At 33.4% G+C, this 22,642-nt stretch overlaps 1 protein-coding gene across 1 annotated transcript in view; it reads left to right on the forward strand.

The window, feature by feature from the left end:
* The window catches only part of LOC148620450 (protein bicaudal C homolog 1-A-like), a 59,950-nt gene extending 43,795 nt beyond the window's left edge, over positions 1-16,155 (forward strand). The window contains exons 11-21 of the mRNA XM_088581347.1: positions 114-270; positions 590-727; positions 1,594-1,740; positions 2,156-2,239; positions 4,005-4,776; positions 7,767-7,891; positions 9,499-9,659; positions 10,073-10,199; positions 10,714-10,859; positions 11,663-11,762; positions 14,469-16,155. Of these exons, the coding sequence (XP_088437473.1) occupies positions 114-270; positions 590-727; positions 1,594-1,740; positions 2,156-2,239; positions 4,005-4,776; positions 7,767-7,891; positions 9,499-9,659; positions 10,073-10,199; positions 10,714-10,859; positions 11,663-11,762; positions 14,469-14,869 (2,358 nt within the window). The 3' untranslated portion in view covers positions 14,870-16,155. The remainder of the gene's footprint in view (positions 1-113; positions 271-589; positions 728-1,593; positions 1,741-2,155; positions 2,240-4,004; positions 4,777-7,766; positions 7,892-9,498; positions 9,660-10,072; positions 10,200-10,713; positions 10,860-11,662; positions 11,763-14,468) is intronic.
* The last annotated feature ends 6,487 nt before the right edge of the window (positions 16,156-22,642 follow it).

Here is a 22,642-nt window from a genome sequence, read left to right on the forward strand (position 1 = left end):
TGTAGAAACTGATTGCTAACCCCACGCCCCCTCCCCCTCCAAAAAAAAAAAATCTTAACTTGTAAATTTATACATCCTCTAATTGGTATTAAGGTAATTTGTTCATATTTCAGTCTGTGATTGTTAAGAGTATTGAGAGGAATGCACCAAACATGTATCTAGCCAGAGTTACCATGCTTGGCCTGAAGAAAGATGATAAGAATTTTCCTCCGTCCTGCTCTAATGTCCCTAACCTGTCACCTAATAATGGACTTGGTCTCTCAGCACTAGGTATGTTCTTTCTTTACAATATCCCACCAATTCCACCAGTAAATAACTTGTTCACCTAGAAGTGGAAGTTCAAAATATTTTTAAGCTGAAATTGCTAAAAGATGGTAAAATCTTGAAATGCATAGAGTAAAGGCAAAGGAAATGGAACTGATGCAGGAGCAACAAACAGAGCAATTGAAAGGAAACACAGAAAATTAAATGTTAAAGACAACTGCACTCCACAAATAGCTTAGAATATGGACAAAAAATCAACAGTGTATTGTATGTCAAATGTACACCTAACTATAACTTAAAATTGTTTTTTTTTTTTTATTTTTAGGTCTGTTTGGTCCAGGATTGATATCTGTTAATACAACGAACTCACTGCTGATGTTAAATGGACACAGCAGTCACACTAGTCAACAAAGTAGTCCAAATGGGTCCAGCCCCGGAGTTAACTGGGTTACTGCTCCCCCTTGTAAGTATTTACTGAGGTTTATCATGAGGTCCTAATGGGTCCAGCTCTGGTGTAAACTGGGTTACTGCTCCCCCTTGTAAGTATTTACTGAGGTTTATCATGAGGTCCTAATGGGTCCAGCTCTGGTGTAAACTGGGTTACTGCTCCCCCTTATAAGTACTTACTGAGATATATCATGAAGTTCTAATGGCTCCAGTATAGTGATTTAATGGGTATTGCCCCCTTGTCAGTATTTACTGAAGTCTACCTTGAAGTTCTAATGGTTTCAATCTAGTGATTAAATGGGTTGCTGCCCCCCTGTTAGTATTTACTGAGGTCTGTCATAATGTCTTATGGGACCAATCCAGGGGTTAAGTGGGTTACTGCACCCTCTTGTAAGTATTTACTGAGGTCTATATTATGAGATCCTAATTGGTCTAGTCTAGTGATTAAATGGGCTACTGCTCCCCCTAGTAAGTATTTACTGAGGTCTATTATATGGTCCAATGAGACCAGCCCAGGTGTTGATTGGGTTACTGCTCCCTCTGTAAATACAATGTATTAACGCAAGTCTACTATGCCAAAGTCATTTACATTAAATCTTGAATTTTTCATTGAATTCCTCAAATGGTGGCAGTTTTAATATACCATGTTTCTTTCCCCTGCAAGTATATATCCCCCTATTGTATTCATATGTTAATATATCATGTTCCTTTCCCCTGCAGGTATATATCCCCCTATAGAATTCATGTGTTTATATATCATGTTTCTTTCCCCTGCAGGTATATATCCCCATATGACAGTGTTAAAAACACTGGTGATACCGACATCAGTCCTGTCATAGTTAGAATTCATGTGTTTATATATCATGTTTCTTTCCCCTGCAGGTATATATCCCCCCATGATGGTGTTAAACACTCCGGTGGTACCAACATCCGTCCAGTCACAGTTAGAACTCCTGTCTCAGTGTAATGCTGAATTACAGAAGGAATTAAATGGAGGTCTGAAACAAGCATCTGTCTCAGTCAACCAAGGTATGGAGGATCATTTCAGTCTTTATGATAAACCAGTAGTCCTATACTTGAATTGTTTGCTGGTGGGCCTATCCAGTTATACATTTTGTGAATCTATATTTAAATTAATTTAAATATGGATTTGGCCTGTGGTTAATTAGGTTTACCATGAAGACTGTCATTGTTACATTTTATCTTTTTTGTTTTCTTTTTTGTTGTAGTGAATTTTTTGCCTCCACCAATTATGTCATCCTACTGCCAATATTAGTCTTTCTCTGCCTGTCCATCCATATGACAGACAATAACAAGAGTATTTTTTTTCTAAAGCAAATAAAAAAGTTTAAATAACATTAGAGGGTTACAGAGTCTGGGGAAATTCAGATTTACATACCATCATTTGTAAGTATTATAATTGTCTTATGTTATTATATTGCAGTGCCAAGCAACAATCAAAGTGAAGCTAGTAGTCCCTCCAGTAGTCCAGGTGAAAAAGGTTCTCTTGGCAGAAGTCAATCTGCAGGTAAATAACCATCAAAATAAAACAAGTGGACTCGTCAGTAGTCCAGGTGATAAAGGTCCTTTTGGTAGAAGTCAATCTGTAGGTGAGTAGCCATAAAATGAAAACAAGTGGACCCTTCAGTAGTCCAGGTAAAAAAGGTCCTCTTGGCAGAAGTCAATCTGAAGGTAAGTTACCATCAAAATAAAACAAGTGGACCCTTCAGTAGTCCAGGTAAAAAAGTCCACTTGGACATGTCAATTTACAGGTATGGAAATATCAAAGTGAAGCTAGTAGGCCTTCCAGTAGTCCAGGTGAAAAAGGTCCTCTTGGCAGAAGTCTATCTGCAGGTAAGTAACCATCAAAATAAAATAAGTGGACTTTTAAGTAGTCCATGTAAAAAATGTCCAATTGGAGATGTCAATTTTCAAGTATGGAAATATCAAAGTGAAGCTAGTAGTCCCTTCAGTAGTCCAGGTGATAAAGGTCCGCTTGGAGATGTCAATTTACAGGTAAGAAAATATTAAAGTGAATCTAGTAGTCCCTCTAGTAGTCCAGGTGATAAAGGTCCACTTGGAGATGTCAATTTTCAAGTATGGAAGTATCAAAGTGAAGCTAGTAGTCCCTTCAGTAGTCCAGGTAATAAAGGTCTACTTGGCAGAAGTCAATCTGCAGGTAAGGAAATATTAAAGTGAATCTAGTAGTCCCTCCAGTAGTCCAGGTGATAAAGGTCCACTTGGAGATGTCAATTTACAGATAAGTATAGTAATATGAGTGGAACCAATATCTAGTGTGGAAAGGGTTTGTAGCAATAAATTTGCAACACGAGAAGCTGCTGATGATACGGTGAGGAATATGTTGTCTGTAAAGTCTATGAATGAAATTATAGTGTTAGAGAAATGAAATCAGGAGAACCAGGATTCAAATGATATGAAGTAAAACAGAACAGGGATAATGACTAGGCCTAGGAAATAGACACACAAACACGGAACAGGGATAATCACTAGGCCTAGGAAATAGACACATACACAGAACAGGGATAATGACTAGGCCTAGGAAATAGACACACACACAGAACAGGGATAATGACTAGGCCTAGGAAATAGACACACACACGGATCAGGGATAATGACTAGGCCTAGGAAATAGACACACTTGCACGGATCAGGGATAATGACTAGGCCTAGGAAATAGACACACACAGAACAGGGATAATGACTAGGACTAGGAAATAGACACACACACACAGAACAGGGATAATGATTAGGCCTAGGAAATAGACACACACACACAGAACAGGGATAATCACTAGGCCTAGGAAATAGACACACCCACACAGAACAGGGATAATGACTAGGCCTAGGAAATAGACACACACAGAACAGGGATAATCACTAGGCCTAGGAAATAGACACACACACACGGATCAGGGATAATGACTTGCCCTAGGAAATAGACACACACAACAAAGAACATGAAAAAAACATTGAAACTAGTCAATGAGCATTCTGGAGGAAGCTTTTGCTTCTTTCTAGAAAAACCCACCAAGTTGCTTATAAAATGTCACTCCCGGGTTAGATATGGTTAATTGAAACTCTTAAGTGCCTTATTTGGTGTTAATATGATTGACAACATTTAAGTCTGATTAAAAAGTTGAGAAGTTGATGCTTTTAGGCAAATTACTTTTCAAGTTTGCTACTGGACATTAACACCCATTTAATTTTGATTAAATTGTTGAAAGAATCCTGACTGGTAGTGACCTTTCTTAATTATCATTTTTGTATTTCAGTGGAGCTTTCCAATTTTCAGAAGAGTCCAAATTCATTCAGTGGAAAAGCGACTCGAGAACATGTTGAAATGGACCCAAATAGTAGTGCTCACACTCATGATCTCCTCGGCTTAAGTAAAACAGTTGATAGCCAATCACAACAGTCCATACATTTGGACGGCAGTCATGGAAGACGATCACTGGAAAGTAGTCTTAATCATGAAACTTTGAGAACAAGTTTGTCTTGTTCACAATTAGACAATAGTTTGAATCGAGCTCGTCAAGAACAGAATTTGGAAAACAATCTAAATAGAGCTTGCCTTGAAAGAAATTTGGAAAACAGCTTGAATAGAGCCAGACAAGAAAGAAATAGTCTTACTAATAGCATGAATCAAAGGCCACTGGATGGGAGTTTTAATCGTCCGTTAGAGGGAAGTGTAAACCGATCTTCATATGAAAATCGACAAACTATGGACAGTGGTGTTTCGAGAGCAGCACTTGAGAATGGTTTAGACCACCAAGCTTTGCAAGACAGTATTAATACACTAGCTAACAGTTTGAATAAACAGATGATGGAAAATGCCATGAATCCAAACAGATTGAATAGTGCTCTTAATCCTAATATATTAAATGGTAATCATACAAGGCCGGTCCTTGATGGTAGCTTAAATCGAGGAATCTTAGAAAATAGTCTTGGTCGGCAACAGTTGGAAGGAAGTTTGAATCATAGTTTGTTAGAAAAAAGTCTTGGAAGACCACCATTAAATGGACCTTTTCCAAGAGCTGGCCTTATGTAAGTAATATCTTATGCTAAAATGAAATCATAAAAAAAAAAAAAATTCAGGCCATCCTAAAAATTCTGTTCTGTTCCTGTTTATTATCCTACAGTAAACATTCAATGAACTGTAATGCAATCAATTTCAAGAATATCATGATTCATAAAGAACAATCTAAACTTGCAAAAAAAAATGTACCATTTTATTAGAACTATGAATGACAAGCAGGATTCTCACTTTCTATATTCAATGTTATCCTAAAAAAATGTACATTTTGATGATGAGTATTGATATGTTTCTGTACAGTACCTGAACCGATCTGTGCAACAAAAATTGCCATCAGTCATCGGTCACCGATCAGTTTCTGGTCAGTCATTGATCTGTCAAACTGATCGATTAAACTGGTGATCGCATCACGTGACCACAAAGAGGTTACTGTATTTTACGGTTTTTATTGTCTTCTTTGTCAATTTTACACATATTTATATAATGTAATAGATTTAAACATCAATTTATACTTTTATTTTACATTTCTTTTATTTCAAACAGATCTTATGTCATTTTACATAACAAAACTGCGATCAGATCGGTCATCGGTCTGTCAGCGATCAATCAGTCAATGGTCATCGATCCGTCAAATCGTCGCGTGGATCGGTTCAATGACTGTATATGTGAATCCCTGTGTTGATGATGGTTTAGCACACGAAAGTAACATATTTATGATATACATGTATAGGTATTTGAGGTAAACTAGCATGTTCAATTTTTATTCAACTCTAAACAATGCTTGTTAGTATATCGATATGGTGCTGTTGTCCGTATTGTTGTCGTTGTCAGCTTCTATAGACATTTGGTTGGTTCGTGCCATAAGTTGAGTTTTAGTTGGTTAATCTTTATAAAATTTTTTAACAAGGTTACAAACCACAAAAGGAAAGTTGTTATTGACTTAAGGGGATATGGCCCTACCATTTCAGAAATAGGGCTAAAAAGAGGACCAAAACAAGCATTTCATAAAATTAAACTATATGACTCCAGTAAAAGCTTAGGAATGTCTATGATATTGCTCAAAAATATTCTTTACCACAATAGTCAACCTTCGATTGATTTTGGGGGTAAAGGCTTAAACTGAAGTAAAAAGTTTGGTTGAGACATGTTTATTGTTTATTCAGGGTTTGGTTTAGACAAGTTTATTGTTTATTCAGGGTGTGGTTTAGACAAGTTTATTGTTTATTCAGGGTTTGGTTTTGACAGGTTTCACTATTACTCAATTTTTGTCTCCTGCAACGCGTCATGGAGGGGAATGGAAATGCTGGGCGTCTGTTTTTGGTATGTGGCCTTATTATGAAGAGTTACAGATTAAGTTCGACTTTGGTTACGATTGAATGATTTTTACGGAAGTTATGGCCTTTGGACTTGGAAAATTTCAGTGAATTTACAGTTTTCCGCACTTTTTTTTGTAATGCTTTCACCAATTGATTTTAAATTTTGTTTGTAGTCTTACTTTGAGAAGTTACAGATTAAGTTCGACTTTGTTATGGTTTATGTATTTACAGTTTTCCTCACTTTTTATGCCCTACGACAAACTGTCAGGGCCTATTAATTTACCCCTCTCCGTTCGTCTGTCTGTCAGTCCATCCGTCCTTCTGGCCGTCCGTATTGCACATGTCCATGGCTCATCCTGCTATCATCTTGTACAGTTTTTGAACTACATCTAAAGTATTTTACAGGATATTTCTACACATGATGAAGGTGTACAGGGCCAAAAGGATTTTGATTTTCGTGAAATATTACGGACATTGGTGATACACCTTCCTCATGTGTAGAAATTTCCTGTTAAATATTTTAGATGTAGTTCAAAAACTGTAAAAGGAGATAGCCAGACAAGCCATGATCCATATATTTCTGAGTAAATTGACTAAGGGTAACTATCTGTGCAGGGCCAAAGGATTTTGATTTTCGTGAAATATTACGGACATTGGTGATAGTTACACTTAGTCATTTTACTCAGAAATATATGGATCATGGCTTGTCTGGCTATCTCCTCATACAGTTTTTGAACTACATCTAAAATATTTAACAGGATATTTCTGCACATGAGGAAGGTGTGCAGGGCCAAAGGATTTTGATTTTCTTGAAATATTACGTAAATTGGTGAAAGTTTGACTTATTCATTTTTATCAGAAATAGGCCTATATGGCTTGTATGGCTATCTCTTCATCTAAATTATTTTTTGCAGGATGTTTCTACACATAATGATGGTGTGCAAGGTCATAGGATCTTGATTTTCATGAAATATTATGGAACTGGGTGATCGTTAGACTTTGTTATTTTTTAAAATATATCCCAAACAACAAAGTTAAGGATTTGTTAGTGGGGGGGGGTAATTAACATATTTTATTTGTCGATTAATACGTTCATAGGTTCTCTTTTTCTCATTTGAACTAGTCTGACACTACCAAACAGAATTTCATGACACTATGTGGCCAGGATACAATATACAGATATGCATATATTTAGGAATTTCTGATCTCCAAATTGATCCCCAGACCATGAGTAACACAAGTCTTGGAAGGATTTCTGAATCTGCAAACCGTGTCTTCATACAAAAATAAACATGCTCCTAATTTGGCCAATCTAGCAAGCAGGAGCATCATTAGTATCTTACAGACACATTTTATTTCACTACTAACAAATGAGGTGGGGGCTCCTAGGGCTTCTAGTTTTTGTAATGCTTTCACCAATTGATTTTATATTATATATGTAGTCTGACTTTGAGAAGTTACAGATTAAGTTTGACTTTGATTAAGGTTGAATGATTTTTACGGAAGTTACGGCCCTTGGACTTAGAAAATTTTAGTGAATTTTCAGTTTTCCGCTCTTTTTTCGTAATGCTTTCACTAATTGAATTTAGATTTTGTATGTATTCTTACTATGAGAAGTTACAGATTAAGTTTGACTTTTGGTTAGGGTTGATTGTTCTTTTTATCCTTCTTATTTTTTTATCTAGGAATCCTGAACATGATGCAGAAGCCCTTTTGCTAGGACAACCTTGTCTGGATCAAAAAGATTCGCCACTTTTTCCTTACCCATTATCTGGAGATTATGAGGAGAGAAAGTTAATGGCAACCAAAGGTACAGATAAAATATTTCTAAATATTGTACATAGATAGAGGTCTTAAGACTTTCGAAGAGATGGAGGTCCTGGACTTTCCTAGAGATACAGGTCCTGGACTTTCCAAGAGGTAGAGGTCCTGGATTTTCCAAGAAATGGAAGCCTTTGACTTTCCGAGTTGCAAAGCAGTTGTTCACTTGAGAAAAACCAGACAGTCTGAATACTGTGTCAATATGTTGGGTTGAATTTTCAGGATGTAAATAAATGAAGTATTTCAAAGGTCCTATATCAGAAATTGAGGACCTCCACTAGTTTGAACCCCATTTGTCAATAGTTAACATTAAGGAGGTAGACCTACCGCAAGGGACATAACTCCTGAAATCAGTGATATGCTTGTATCATAGTCAATTTCAACAATGCTTATTTGAAACAGAATGTAATCAGTCGAAGTTACTTTGATGCTTAAATAGGATTGATGTAAAATGCTGAATACAAACTTTCCAATGATTTGTAAGAGTTGTGTCCCGTACCCTAGGTCTACCTCCTTAATTCACAATCTTAAGTCATTCCAAAGTCAACTTAAATTTGAATGACTAAAAACTTTTTAAATTGAAAAAAAATATAATGAGTACTTAGCTTTTAAGAAATTTATAACAGTGTAAACAGGATTATCCTTAGTTAATCTTTTGTGACATGATAGAGATTATGAGTAAAATCTTACAATTTATCAAATAGCCAGTTATTGTAGCAGGTGATGCTGAATTTCACATTTGGCAAGCCAATATGATTTTTAGGCATTGCTTATAAGGTACTCAGCCATTTGTACTTGTATAACAACTTATTTGATAATAAAACAAGAATGTCAGAGACGACAACCCCACCAGGATGAAAAATGTCGGCCAAAGGCTACCCATGGGTTGTCAATTAAGGATGAGGAAACCCTCACACCACAGGACAGGCTTCAGCTTGCCCCAAAACAACATTATACACAAGTATAGCAAAAAAGTTGCCCTTTATACTCCAGTAACATATAAGTTAATCGAAATTGAAAATGAAACAAGTCATACAATGGCCAGAAATTTCTGACTTGGGACAGGTGCAAAAAATGTGGTGAGTTAAAGTCCTTTGGGGTGATCACAACCGTCCCTGGCCTTTATGCATGGCTATGTTATATATTGTATATGCCTTGTCCAACAAGATTGTTGGTTTCTAGAACCTGCTGTGCGTCAGTGTTAAATGTTCAAACAATCTGAGCTATTCATGTTTCAGAGCATCTGTATATATAGGACGTCAATGATATAAACGACGTCATTACTTAGATAAGGACCTTAGGAAAAAATTTTCGATGTTGTGATGTGTATACTGTGAAAGTACTTAAATTTATGGATACCAATTTTCATGGATTATGGAAGAAAAACAAAGTTCGTGGATTCTTGAATTCATGGTTTTGAGGTCCTCAATATACACATCAATGGAAATCTCCTATTCGATGAGAACCATATTTTGTGGATTTGACTTCCCACGGAAACCACAAAAATTTGTACCTTGAGAACAATAGTACTGTCACGGTATGCATTTTTATTCATTACAAAATATTGAGATGAAATGACTTCTGTTATTGTTTCAGCTATGCAAAAGAAACCCGAGGGAGAATCTCGCACACCAACAGATCTTTGGTCTGGGATGGGGTTCTCTAAATCAATGCCTGATACAGCCATCAGAGAGAGACTAGCCAGACAGCTTCAGAGCATGCAGTTAGCTAATACTGCCATGACAACAACTTATGAGGCATGTATCGATACATATGCTAGACTTGTTTTCCTTGCTGTATTAGGTGATGGACAAAATTGCACACAAACTAACACTTGAAAAAAAAATGTTGATCATTTTGTGATATTAGTCCTCATCACAGAATAATAAAATCTAGCTGCTGCAATATCGTTATACTTTAATTGATAATATCCTTTAGTACAATGTTCTTTTGTTTATGTCACAAGTTTTCTTTTTTTGGGGCAGGGATTGGATGAGGCTATTTATGCGTTATCAAAATAAAGCTGAAAATGTTCATTTATATCATTAGTTATGACAGAGAATGTTAAGGAAAGGCCTATTGAAATTTTTACTGTTGTAGAAAATATGAAACTTAAATCCCCACTTATATTATTTCTTGCTGATAGTTGAATAATGTTATTATTGTATAGAACACCAACGAACAATTGTTGGAGGAAATGGAGCATGAGGCTTGGCGAGAACAACAACAGCAGCAAGTACCTCACAAGAAACCTATTAACCCTGCTCCTGGGGAGTATCCAAGTCCTAGGAAAAAATGTACGTACCTCACAAAAAAGCCTTGGGGAGTGAAACCGGGATCATGCCGGTTAAACATATGCAAGAAACCTATTAACCCTACTCCAGAGGTTTATCTCAGTCTAAGGAAAAAAGTGTTAATACAACTAATCAAGTACCTCTGAATTCAATAAAACTATAAACATTGAATCTACTAATCTATGTTTTACCGCTTAGATTTGTTTTCTCTTCTTAGAAAGTTGGGTTTGTGTTTGCCACCTCCACCCCCTTTTGTAAAAAAAATATGACGGATACTTTAAACTTGTTTTGGTTTGTTCAATGAGCAAATATTTTTCTTTGACATATTTGAATTAAACTCACTGATGGAAACTTCAGTTTTCAGTCACTGTTATTCAAAATCTTTTTTGTATTGCATGTTATTACTGTCTATTCTGCATTTGTTTATGTATTTTTACAGAAAACACACTATTTACAACCAAAACAAGCATTGTCATATCAAACAATTTCTATATTCATTGTTTAATTATGGTTTCAGATGACCTTTGCCTTAGCAGCAGTAACCATGTTGACAGTGCATCCCTCCCTAAAGTTAAAGCCTGGTGGTCTACCAGTATAGAGTTGGCCGAACTTTTCAGTAAATTGGGGCTTGGCAAATATACAGATCTGTTCCAGCAACAAGAGGTGAGCAATATGAATCAGTGATGGTAAAGGAATTATTTTTTCTTTCACCGGAATTTATCATTTTTTGTCAATATCCTTTCGTCATTTGGCAAAAAATAGATTTCCAGACATTTTGTTAAAAGGCTTTAATATTTGGGTGATGTTTGAATGTAAATGTTTCTTGATGGGTCATTGATCAAGTTAAGAATTCTTTCCACTCTGATGATTTTTGTCAAAGTTTTTATTTTGTTTTTCAAAAATGCAAAATGGCTTCTACATAAATTTCATCTAAATTGTACCATTGTCTTATAGATGCATCGTTTGATGGACATATTGGAGTTTATTGTCTGTCTACCTGTTACTCAACATGACCTACTAATAACTCAAAAATACTTTATGGGATCTCAGTAACTTTTGGTGCGTTTTTTGTTCTTTTTCATTTTTTATTGGTTTAGATGTAAAGATAGAGTTATGGGACTTAGAATCTCTCTCTCTCTCTCTCTCTCTCTCTCTCTATGTGTGTGTGTGTGTGTGTGTGTGTGTGTGTGTGCGTGCGTGTGCCATCTGTTACCCAGTGCTGATATTATTAAATATAGGCATTGAATTGTCTATCACCATTTGTAAAGGCCCTCATCCCTCATTTCTTAACAGCTTTTGGTAAATTCAAAACCAAAGGTTACTGTCATGAATCTGTTTGACAAATATGAATATTCAGATATTGTGAAAATTAACTCCCTTGGAAATTAAAATTTTGACCTCGGGCTATTGAACATTGTTCTTTTGTTAAGCTTGACATTTTGTGTTGTTCTTTTTTCTCTTGTTAGATTGACATGTCAACATTCCTTACACTGACCGACCAGGATCTTAGAGAACTTGGAGTTTCTACTTTCGGAGCAAGACGTAAAATGTTACTAGCAATAACAGGTTAATATGATTTGGTTTATACTAAAATATATATGAGCAGTAGTTTTTTGTAGTAGGAGCATGGAACGGCGCACCTGGTCCATGCTCCCAGTTTTTAGTGGAGTCCGAGTTGCTCATTTGCTTTTGTTACTTTGTGTGTATGTTTTAGTTACTTTATGTTCTTTCTTATGAACACTACGGCTAACGACTATTTTGATGATTCCCTTTTCCCACGGTGGGCGTGGGCAATGGTGGACAATTTGTGTCCACCCTGGACACGTTCCCACCAGCCCACGGTGGACATGTGGTTGGTTTCTATCCAGGTTGCCCACATATTCTGGTGGCCACTTTTAAATCTTGTTTCGTTTTAACAGGAATCAGAGTTAAAACTCATTCTTACACGCTAATTATTATAGTCCTGTTGTATTATAAGAAGTGAACTATCGGTAACAATATTTCACAGGTGTCAATAGAGCTTCTTTATAATTGACAGTCATCAATTACCTGTGGGCGGGATTATCTCAGACCTTTGATTGACAGTTAATCAATTAAATAAGATGTCAAGGGTGTGGTTTTATGTAAAGATGCAGTAACGTTGATTGACAGGTAATAAATTAGAGGAATATTGAGGGTGTTGTTTAAAGAATTGTGAACTGAAACTGGACAGTTAACCGGCGTGTATTAGCCAACGACACTTACATGTACCTTAGAAGACGTATTCATGTAGGTGATTTAATCGTGTTTAGACCTTCGTGCACGTGTGTACTAAGATTGAGGGGTAATGAATTTTTTTACCGTAAAGAAAATAAACGAGATATACGATGAGTGCAACCTTCATGAAATTCGAAAATAAAATCGAAACGACTGTGGGCTGGCGTTACGAATTTTAAATATGTTAAAATAAAATTTGAATAGTACTCTCTACTATGATTAATTTAATATGTATCCATTTCTATAACTACAGGTGAAAGGCAAAATAACGCAAAAATACGAAATTTTCAAACTCATTTTTCTGCCGTTTTAGTATTGAAATTTATTGGAGATTTTCAGAAAGAAGGCCTACAAAGTCGGCACACCAGTGTAAATAAAAATACCAATGAGTTTAATTTATTCTATATATAGTTAATCGTAAAATTCATACTAGAAGAATTTAATTTTGTTTTTATCAGATTATATCTGCTGGATTCAAACACTATTTCATATTTTATAAGGTATATTTATGGCGAAATTTTGATTTAAAAATATAACTTTGGATGTCCCTAATATGCTTCTGTAATCATAAAACATTAAATTAGGTTTCTTTTTATTCTTTAATTTTACCAAACAATTCCTTCTCGTTAATTAGCAGTTAATCCACCGCTTCCTGTTTATTTGCTGAGTGTGACACGCTTAGGTATTAAGTAGTCTTATTACAAGGATAATACTGATTTAACTAATTAAGTTTACATTGTAAACACATTGATTAATTTTATTTCAAGGTGGCTATGATATGAAAATCACAAATACTTTACAAGATTATTACGTATAGTAAAAAGAAAAAAAATACTTGTATTGAGCATGATTTTACAATGAACATTTAATTATTGAAATAAAAATACGATTGCCTTTGTGTCATTCACCTATTTGTATATTCGTAGAATAACAATGGATATTTCGAAAATGAAAGTAATGATGTTTATGGAATAAGGTTTCAGAAGATTCTACAAAAAATATCGAGTTTTCAAAATAAAACACTTTAAAAGAAATCCATTTTTGAAGTGCATTTTGATTAGTAACTTGATATGCAAAAATTTATTATATTATATAAATTTATTTATATAAATTATATCAACTTTGGTTTCCGATTAATCCAGGTTTACATTTCAATAATACTAAATAATGGTAGACTTAAGTACAATGTGGGCCATAAGAAATAGAAAAAAACAAAAACAAAAAAAAACAAGAGTTTAAAGCGTTTAATTCATATAAAAACCTAATTATATTAATTCCGAAGTAAACACCTGGTGGTGTCACAGTTTTGGCTGGAGGCCAATTATATGTGAAAAAAAAACTGATTCTAACGGTCAAGGTAATGATTGACACATTGTTCTTTTATTTGTCAACTGTTTGAACATTGTAATAAATCATGGATTAAATCCAATCAACAGGTTATCACGCATCCACCGGATACCGTGGGCATGGACACTATACTGTCCATCTGACATGGAGGGCAAGTGGGTGTCTGTCCACCGTGGACATTAAGGGTAGGCAAAGTGTGGACAACTTGATTTGTCCACCGTGGGCGAGTGGCATCATCAAAATAGTCGTTAGCTGTTGTGTATGTGTGTTTTCCATGTCTGGTCTTTGTCCCTGGATTACATTCTTTTGATTACCACTATAACCTTGGTTCCCTTGATTATTCTTATACAACATAGAATGCTCAGTAATGTTATACATTTTATTTATTTTGTCACTTGCTATATGTAGAAGTTGGTACAACAGGAGCAAGAACTTGAAAAAGAATGGCTTTAGTTGTCCTGTTTTGTTCTTTTTATGAGAGATAAAGTTGCTTAAAAAGTAAAACATTTGTCATAAACACTGTTTAAAAGTGTAGTTTGAATATGCAGAAATTCTGTTTAAAATAGTTTTGGGTTTTAAACATGGATTTTAAACTGTTTGTGATTGGGAATAACCATGACGAAAAATGAGAAATTTACTTGAATTAAAGGAACATCCTACTTGTTACAGATTTGAACAAAAGAAAATCCATGATGAACAACGAAGACTCTAACTATGAAAATGTCACCAGTCAGCACCAAACTATGTCACATTCTACTGTGATCAGCCAGTCACAACCTGTTTATAACACGCGAGTCAAAGCCCCACCTCCAGGATTTGGTCCCCAGCCCCACCATTCACCAGCCAGCCTGACCAATGACATCCAAGCTTTGGCATCACACAGTCTCAGTAGCAGTGCTGGGGGTAGTTTGTTTGGGAGTCACGGTCCCATTAGTTTAAGTTCTCGGCACATGTCCTCAAATTCGCTGTCTGCTAGTGCAAGCAGTATGAACTTTCATGATAGTCCCAGTAACATGAGGTCAACGAATAGTTCAAGGTCAGATCTTGCTAGTCTTAGTGGTAGATGGTGAAAGCTTTTACCAAAAGGTCAATACATGTGTCATTAAATTTAATTCTGTATCTTTAAATATCAGTTTTGTTGTAGTCATTTAAAGTTTATTTAAGAAAGTCTTTTTGGAATTACCTCTTGTTGTGAAAATATGTCTCAAGACCATGACACTTGTAATCCAGATTTATATTTGATATCATCATTTATAAATTGTTATTGGTGTTGACTTAGTGTTTATGACTAAATTGTTTAAAAATAAGTTTTCAGGAGTGCATTGTTAATGATTTTGTATTTTTAAATAACTAAAATTTCATTATTGTATGAAAAAAATACTGTCATAGTGTTTTCAAAATTTGTGACAATTTTTTTTTAACTCTTATGTTGTTAAAATTGTCGAACAATGAAAAAAACATTGTATTCATATTTTTGAAGTACATGTCCATGTGAATATCAGGCAGGTGGTAATGCCCCTTCAGATTTTTGTGAGAACTTCCTTTTGCTTAAATACACCTATGTAACACTCCTTATGAAGCATGGTCAAGGGAGATGATTTACTGTCATTCAATGAGTGGGTGGTATATTTGAATCATTTTGTCCTTCCGATTCTCCGCCTTTCCGAATATCATCCCAATTATCTCAACTCCCAATGGATGGATTTATTTCAAATTAGATATGTAGTTTTATTTACATACATATGTACATGAGGCATATGTTGTCTGTGATTTTGGTTGCTTCAGTTATAGACTTTCTCTGCAAATGGGGGTATACTTAGCAGGACAATTCAGTTTTATGTTTTTGATGAATTGTTTTATAGAAAATATAAATTGCAAGAAAAATTTGCACTGCATTTCTACTAGTTTTCAAACAATGCATATACCTTCACTCCCTCTGTCAGGCATCTGCACTATTAGGTGGAAGGGGATGATGTCCAAGGTATATTGAATGTAATTTAGCAGTAAATTCTGTAAAACAATTGATTTTTATTATCACTGCCTAGATTTTATATTGAGCAGTACTTAAACATCATTTTTTTTTTTTTATTGAACTGTAAATATTGTTTAGATGATACAATAATGTGATGCCAATTATACTGTGATGTTTTGTAAATAGTTTTTACGCTTATTTTGCTGCTTTACAATATAATCATGAATTTTTGACAAAAATCTTGAAGCTTTTTAATCAGATCAGTGGACCTTAAACAGTTGAAACCACCATTAGTTTATTGTATATAGTTTATTAAGGCTGAAATATTGTGTTAATTGACTGTGTTCTAATAAATTGAATTAATATTCCATAAAAAAAAACAAATTAAAATGACGTAAAGAGAGGAAATCAATGTTTATAGTTAACATTTGATAATTTAAGCCGAAGAAATGATAATCATATCGTAAATTTATCATGATCATTTATTTTCATGTTCATTTTGTTAATTTGTTCTCCTAATTGTATGTTGTTTTTATTTTTCAAACACTGTAGAAGAAGTTTATTTCTTTGGCAACAGGTTTTTATGTTTTTTTATTGCTTGGTTGTACCAACAATTCAATTCCAAACAATGTCAAATTTCCATTGAAAATTTAAAATCCTTGAATTTAGACACTGAAAGCCAATGAAATACTGAATTTGCAGATATTGTCCTTTTAGCTGATTTTATATTTCATAAGGAAAATGGTTCCTTTGTTTAATTTAATTTAATTTTAATTGAGGAAGGAAACTGTCAAAAGCATATTTGAAAGACCGGAAATTACGGAACGCATTCAAATTGTTTGGTAAATTTTTTTTTTAGTTGTCTTTCTTACACCACGATAAAATTTATTAACAAACAAGATGAGATGGCACATTTATAGCAAAAAAATCAGTGAAGTTTTGGCCAAAATAAAAAAAAATATCCTAGATTCTCATCCCCTCCTGACTTGATTTTTTTACTCCACCCAGAAAAATTTTATTTAGATTTTTGTGAGTAAATTTTGTTCTTATTAACAATTAAAAATTTGAACAAAACTGGATGAGAACCTAGGAATTTTTCTATTATGGCTTAATTAATAGTAACCTAATTCTTGCTTATTTTACTGTAGCATATTGGATATTTACATTGAGATCAGCACACTTGTCTTTAGTTGTGATTATCCCTCCACTGTGCTGACAAAGAAAATAAAGGTCAGTGAGATTGAGGGAGAAAAAAAAATAGCCCTTTTCATTTTTAATTTCACACCCATGCTATTCTACCTTGATCAGGTATTTACAAGTTCATCTTTCACATGATTCATGCATTCTTAGTCCATTTAGATGATAGAAAAATTGTGATAGGTAAATGGTTAATTATATTTCTGGCCTACTTTTGAACTTCTAATATGTGTAAATTACTGTATAGCGGGATCTTTTTGTGAGGGCATATTTTCTGTATAATCAGGTTATTGTGATAATAAGGTCACTAAATTTATGTCTAGATGTTTCGCACTTATCTCTGGTAGATGCCAAAAATAAATTGTATACCCCTATTCATAGAGTATGTCTCGAAATTTGGCATTCACAAAATTAACCCGCTATACACTATTGATCTATTAAATACATTATTCTAGCAGTATAGGATACTAAAATATCAGTGACATATGTAAAAGTACATTTTAATTTTGTGCAGTAGTATCTTTTTCTTTTGTATTCTATGCATATTTTAATATGATTTCACACAACTTGTATATAGTCAGCATTTAAGATAGATGTAAGGTTGTTGTTGAATTTACTTCTTGTAAAAAGTTATACTGATTTTTTGTCACAACATGATCATCATTTATGAATGACAGTTGTGAATTATTGCTCGAGTTAAGCTCAGTATAATGTCCTGAACTCAATTCCAATTCCGTCCAAAGCTTCTTAAGCTTGACATTGCCTGTGATTAGTTAAAATTTACTGCCATATTTTGCCATGATTTTGATAGTAACAAAAAAACTGTGGAGTCATTTCATCATTACATTTATTTTTAGGGGGCTATGTTTCCTGCATCTGTTAATTAAGTCCTTTGATTTGAGTTTTAACCTATATGGTATATTTTTATCATTGAAAATGTGTGTTGAGATTTTGCTATATGTTCAGATCTGCCTTTAAATCAGGCATAAGCTGATGGTTGGTGATTCATTCATTAATCCCAAAAATCTTTTTGTTGAAAATCACCCCTACCTTATTTTTAGGAAGATCCATACTTAACAATTTTGTTCAGTATGACTCCACAGTATTTTTTGTTCATCATTTACAGAAACAAGGTTGTTTGTGATATTATTAGCTTGCTTTTCATATTGTCAATAAAAGTGAATACCGTATGATTTTGGCGGGTGGAAAATTAGGCAATTTTGAAGCAAAAAAAATATGTAAACAAAATTGGCATTTCTTATTTTGGCAGATGATAAGTGGTGCAATAATGTTCTTGAGACCAGGGTAAATATTGTGCAGAATTTATTTTGGCATTTTTTAACAGACTTTTAAAATACGCCCTAAGTGACACACAGCAAAAACTACCCACTTAACCGTGATATATGAATATTAGTCTATTTTGTTTTAGATTCTTGTAAGCTCTGCTTAGATTAAGAATAAATTTATAAAATAGAAAACATACTTGTTGAAATCCTACCAATGAAAATTTAAGAAAAAATGATACAATGTGAAAATTAAGAAAAAATATTAATTTCTTGTAACACTTTTTAAATTTCAAATCGTTTTTGGAATAATTTGCTAGGTAATCAGATTATTGTTTTTACAGAGAAACCTGTCTAAAGCAAATCCTGGACTAAGATATTGCTTCAGTTTTGAATGGTGTTCATTGTATTGAGGTTCAAAATACATTTAAGGAGGTAGACATAGGGTAAGGGACACAACTCTTACAAATCATTAGAACGTTTTTATTAACCATTTTAGATCAATCTCACGTAAGCAATAAAGTACCTTGGATTGATTCATTAGGTTTCAGATGAAAGCTTGATAGCCTTTGGTGAAATTATGTATGGTACAAACATATTACTGATTTCAAGAGTTATGTCCATTACCCTAGGTCTACCTCCTTAAACTGATGTGAAGGGACTTTAAAAAGTGTGTTTTAAACAGGTTTGTGGATTATTCATGGTTCAGCTTAGTCAGGTTTCACTGTTAATGAAATATTATGTATTGTGAATTGAAATTGGTTTCACCTGGAATATGAATTATTCTCTTTTAAAGTACATTTTTTCATCATTTTTACCATTACTGATTTTTACCATTCTTTATACAAATATGAATGTGAGTTGCATTTTTGGTTTCGTTATGTTGTACAGATAAGTGCTAATTTGTTTTTATGTAGAATTTTAGCTATGTTTTTTTTTTGCATTTTTTTCGTTTCTCAATTTTATAAGATATTTTAGTTTTCTGCTTTCTTTATATTGTAAGAAGGTATCAGAGTCAGTTTATGTGCAGCAGTACAATAACCAGGCTTGCTAATTAATTTCTACATATTTGTGAAGCACAATTTTATTCAGTATCTCATGCATGAGATCAGTTTTGGATTAATTATATTAACAAGTTTGGTCATGCAAATTTTATAATTTGAACTTGCTTAGCAATAAATTCTTACTAGATAAAATGTTTATTTCCAGTATTGTTGTATTATTATTTACATGTTGGGATGTGTGAAGATATGAAAATATTTTTGTTTTGTTTTTCTGAATTAGCAATCAAATCAAGAGATATTCCTGTTTTTAAATTTTGTTTACGAGTTTGATGATTTAAATTGATTAGTGGCGTAGATTCTGGTACCTGGCTCAATTGTTTTTATCTAGTATCCATTTTACCACAAAAATCCATTCATCATAGTTTTTATCTTTACTCTACAAGAAGCAAAGTTGATCTATGCAATCTTTAACAACTCATTCTTAAAGGTTTCATTCACCCAAACGTTCTTTCTATATGGTCTACAAAAGGTTGAAGGTAGCATCTCGCATTAACGTGTAGGTTGTTATTTTGTTGTTGAAACGTCGTTTAATTACAGTGTTTTATGTCTTTACTTATTCACTCCTAACCTGCAGGTATAAATAAAATATTAAAATCATCTTTTCCATCCATGCATCCAAATTTTGTGGAAATGATCTTGACTCCTATTGGATGGATTTATTTCAAATTTGTTTTTGGCTTTTTATAAATTTTAGTTGCTGCCTTTTGAATTTTCCACTTTCTAAATAAACTAGCAATGCATAGTAAATGAGGAGGCTGTAATAAGCCTACAGAGGAAATTAAAATTATCATTGACTGAGTTGACTATATCTGTTATATATTTTAACCTCTTTTTGCTTTGTAAGATATAATGACAATGGTATTGTTATCTAAGCTTTACAATAAATAACTTTGTATGCAGATAAAATCTGATTCCGCGGTATTATTATGTATGAAACTAAAATTCTACATTCATCCGATGTTATCAAATATATTTCATTTTAAACTTTTTTATCTTCTTTTTGCTCAAACTACTTCTTTAGATATGTGTGTGTTTTTCACCATGATCTTAATGTAATATTTTATGTTATGGTTTACATATCATAATTAAAGGTTGAATTGAAATAATAATGGCAGTACTTATCAAATCCATGACAGATTGTGATAAGGTCCACTTGATTACACAGAAGTTCTGAATGGTATAAAGTCTGTATGGAAAATGTACTGGTTTATATAAGAACACTATATCAGGGTTTCAGATGGGGACGTGCAAGAACACATTTCACTTTTAAAGACTTGCCCTTGAAGTTGTAGGTTCGCTCAAAACTACACTGTTTACCTACAGTGACGTATTGTCTGTTCATGTATTAAATTATTTCATTCTCAATTCATTTGTAAAATTAGAAATTTAAAGCAGACCCCATCAAAACTTTTCAGCAGTATTACTTCCAGATAGTGTGTTTAGAGCTTTCAAAGAAGAACTTCCATTAACTCTTACTGGAAACGTTCATAATCTGTTTAGCACAACGACTTCCTGAGGAAAATATTTTGAAAGGCTACATTTGATTTAATTTTGAAAGGTTCTGGCAAATATGAATTGTGAGTGTGGCCAAAATAAAACAAGATAGTTTGAATGTTGTTTCAACACATCAGAGCATGAAATTTAATGTTGAGATGCGTTGTTTTATAACATCAGTACATTTTTAACACAGATGGTGATATGCTGATACAGATTGGCTACTGAATGGAACCAACACGCAGGTTGTCAGAGGCTTATTTTTCTATGGTTATTTTAAATATTGGACAAACTATTATAAAATAATGGTCTGTATTTTCTCATGGTGAATCAATGAATTTTAATTCAACATTATTTTTTACTTTAAATTATTATAAGAATCTTTGGCTTCAGGGTTTGATAAGATTTAACTAACCTGTGAAAAATACGCCTAAAGCAACTAAGGGAAGTTACCTATAGCTAACTCATTTTATACAAATGAGATGTTGTCAATCAAAGATAAGAGACACTATTGGAGTAGAATATGCATGGTATATATATATTTAGCTGCTGGCATAGTTATTGTAACATTTACATATATAATATATATTTTTTTCTGATAATCATGTTATTGAGTATTTTGCTTTTGAAAAAAAATATGAAATAAAAAAAGTTTTCTTTTTTGTTTGTTTTCTTTACGTTGTTTTGAATTATTCCCATTGAAGGGATGTTTTCTCTGTATACTATTTTCTCATTTTAATACTTATGATAAAACAAACATAACTTGATCAAGGCATGATAAATGAAGTCATCTATTTGCTTGATTTCGAATCAAGTGCTGTTGTCCCTAAATATTATATCAATATTTCACCATATTTTCCCATGATTTAAAGACAATCATGCTTTCTGATCTGTGTAATATAAAGTTCAACACTAACAATACTTATGTTATATAGATGAATTTACGTAGGGCCGTTCATAACAATGGCCTATTAAAAAAAAACTTATTGTGCCATTTTATTTCACCTCTCTTGCTCAAAAAGTATTTAGGTAAAATGTAATAGAGCGATTCCTTCTGTTTTTTTACAGCTGAGTTAATTGGTGTTCGTGTGTAGATCTTTGAAGTTTTGGTGTACAGTTTCCATTTCCAGGCGGCTCTTTCTGGATCGCCTATACACATAGCTAATATATAATTTTATAATGGTTACATCTAATAGCTTGTAAAATTATGATTATCAAACTTGCCTTAATGACTATAATGAAAGATACTTTATCATTTACTTTCAGGGAATTACATCTTTCATTTGCTTTATCGAATCGCTCTTTGCTGCCTCTTATGATTATCCAACTCTGTAAATAGGATGGAAAAAGAAAGTTTTTTCTTTAAATAATAGATAATAACACATTTATTTCATTAACTTGTAGTTAACATTGATTTTAAATATAAATACAGAACTAAATTAAATGGAGGTCCTTACTCACTGGGGCCCCATTATCATCACAAAGATAAAACTATTGCCTATGAGTATAAAAAAGACCAAAACGCCCTTCATTCACAGAAAAACGTCCCAGTGAGGATGACATCTTTTTTCTTTTGTAACTCACGATGTGTTTTGTCAGAAATCATGCATTTTTTTCTTAAAACATTATAAAATGAAGCTTAAAAAATTGAAAAACAACTCATTGAGTATACAAAAAATCAAATGCAATTTAAAAAACAAACCGTGAATGAATTCCAATTGAAAATATTGATTTGTATAATTGTCTAAATTCTAAACTCGTCAAAAACTTATTTTAGTTACATAGTAAAAGTGGGTGTGAACGTCGTCTTATCATACATTGCAGAGAATTGCT

Source organism: Perna viridis, chromosome 4 (genome assembly GCF_037379345.1).
Source record: "Perna viridis isolate PV_CMFRI_1.1 ecotype Kerala chromosome 4, ASM3737934v1, whole genome shotgun sequence".
Taxonomy (NCBI): Eukaryota; Metazoa; Mollusca; class Bivalvia; order Mytilida; family Mytilidae; genus Perna; species Perna viridis.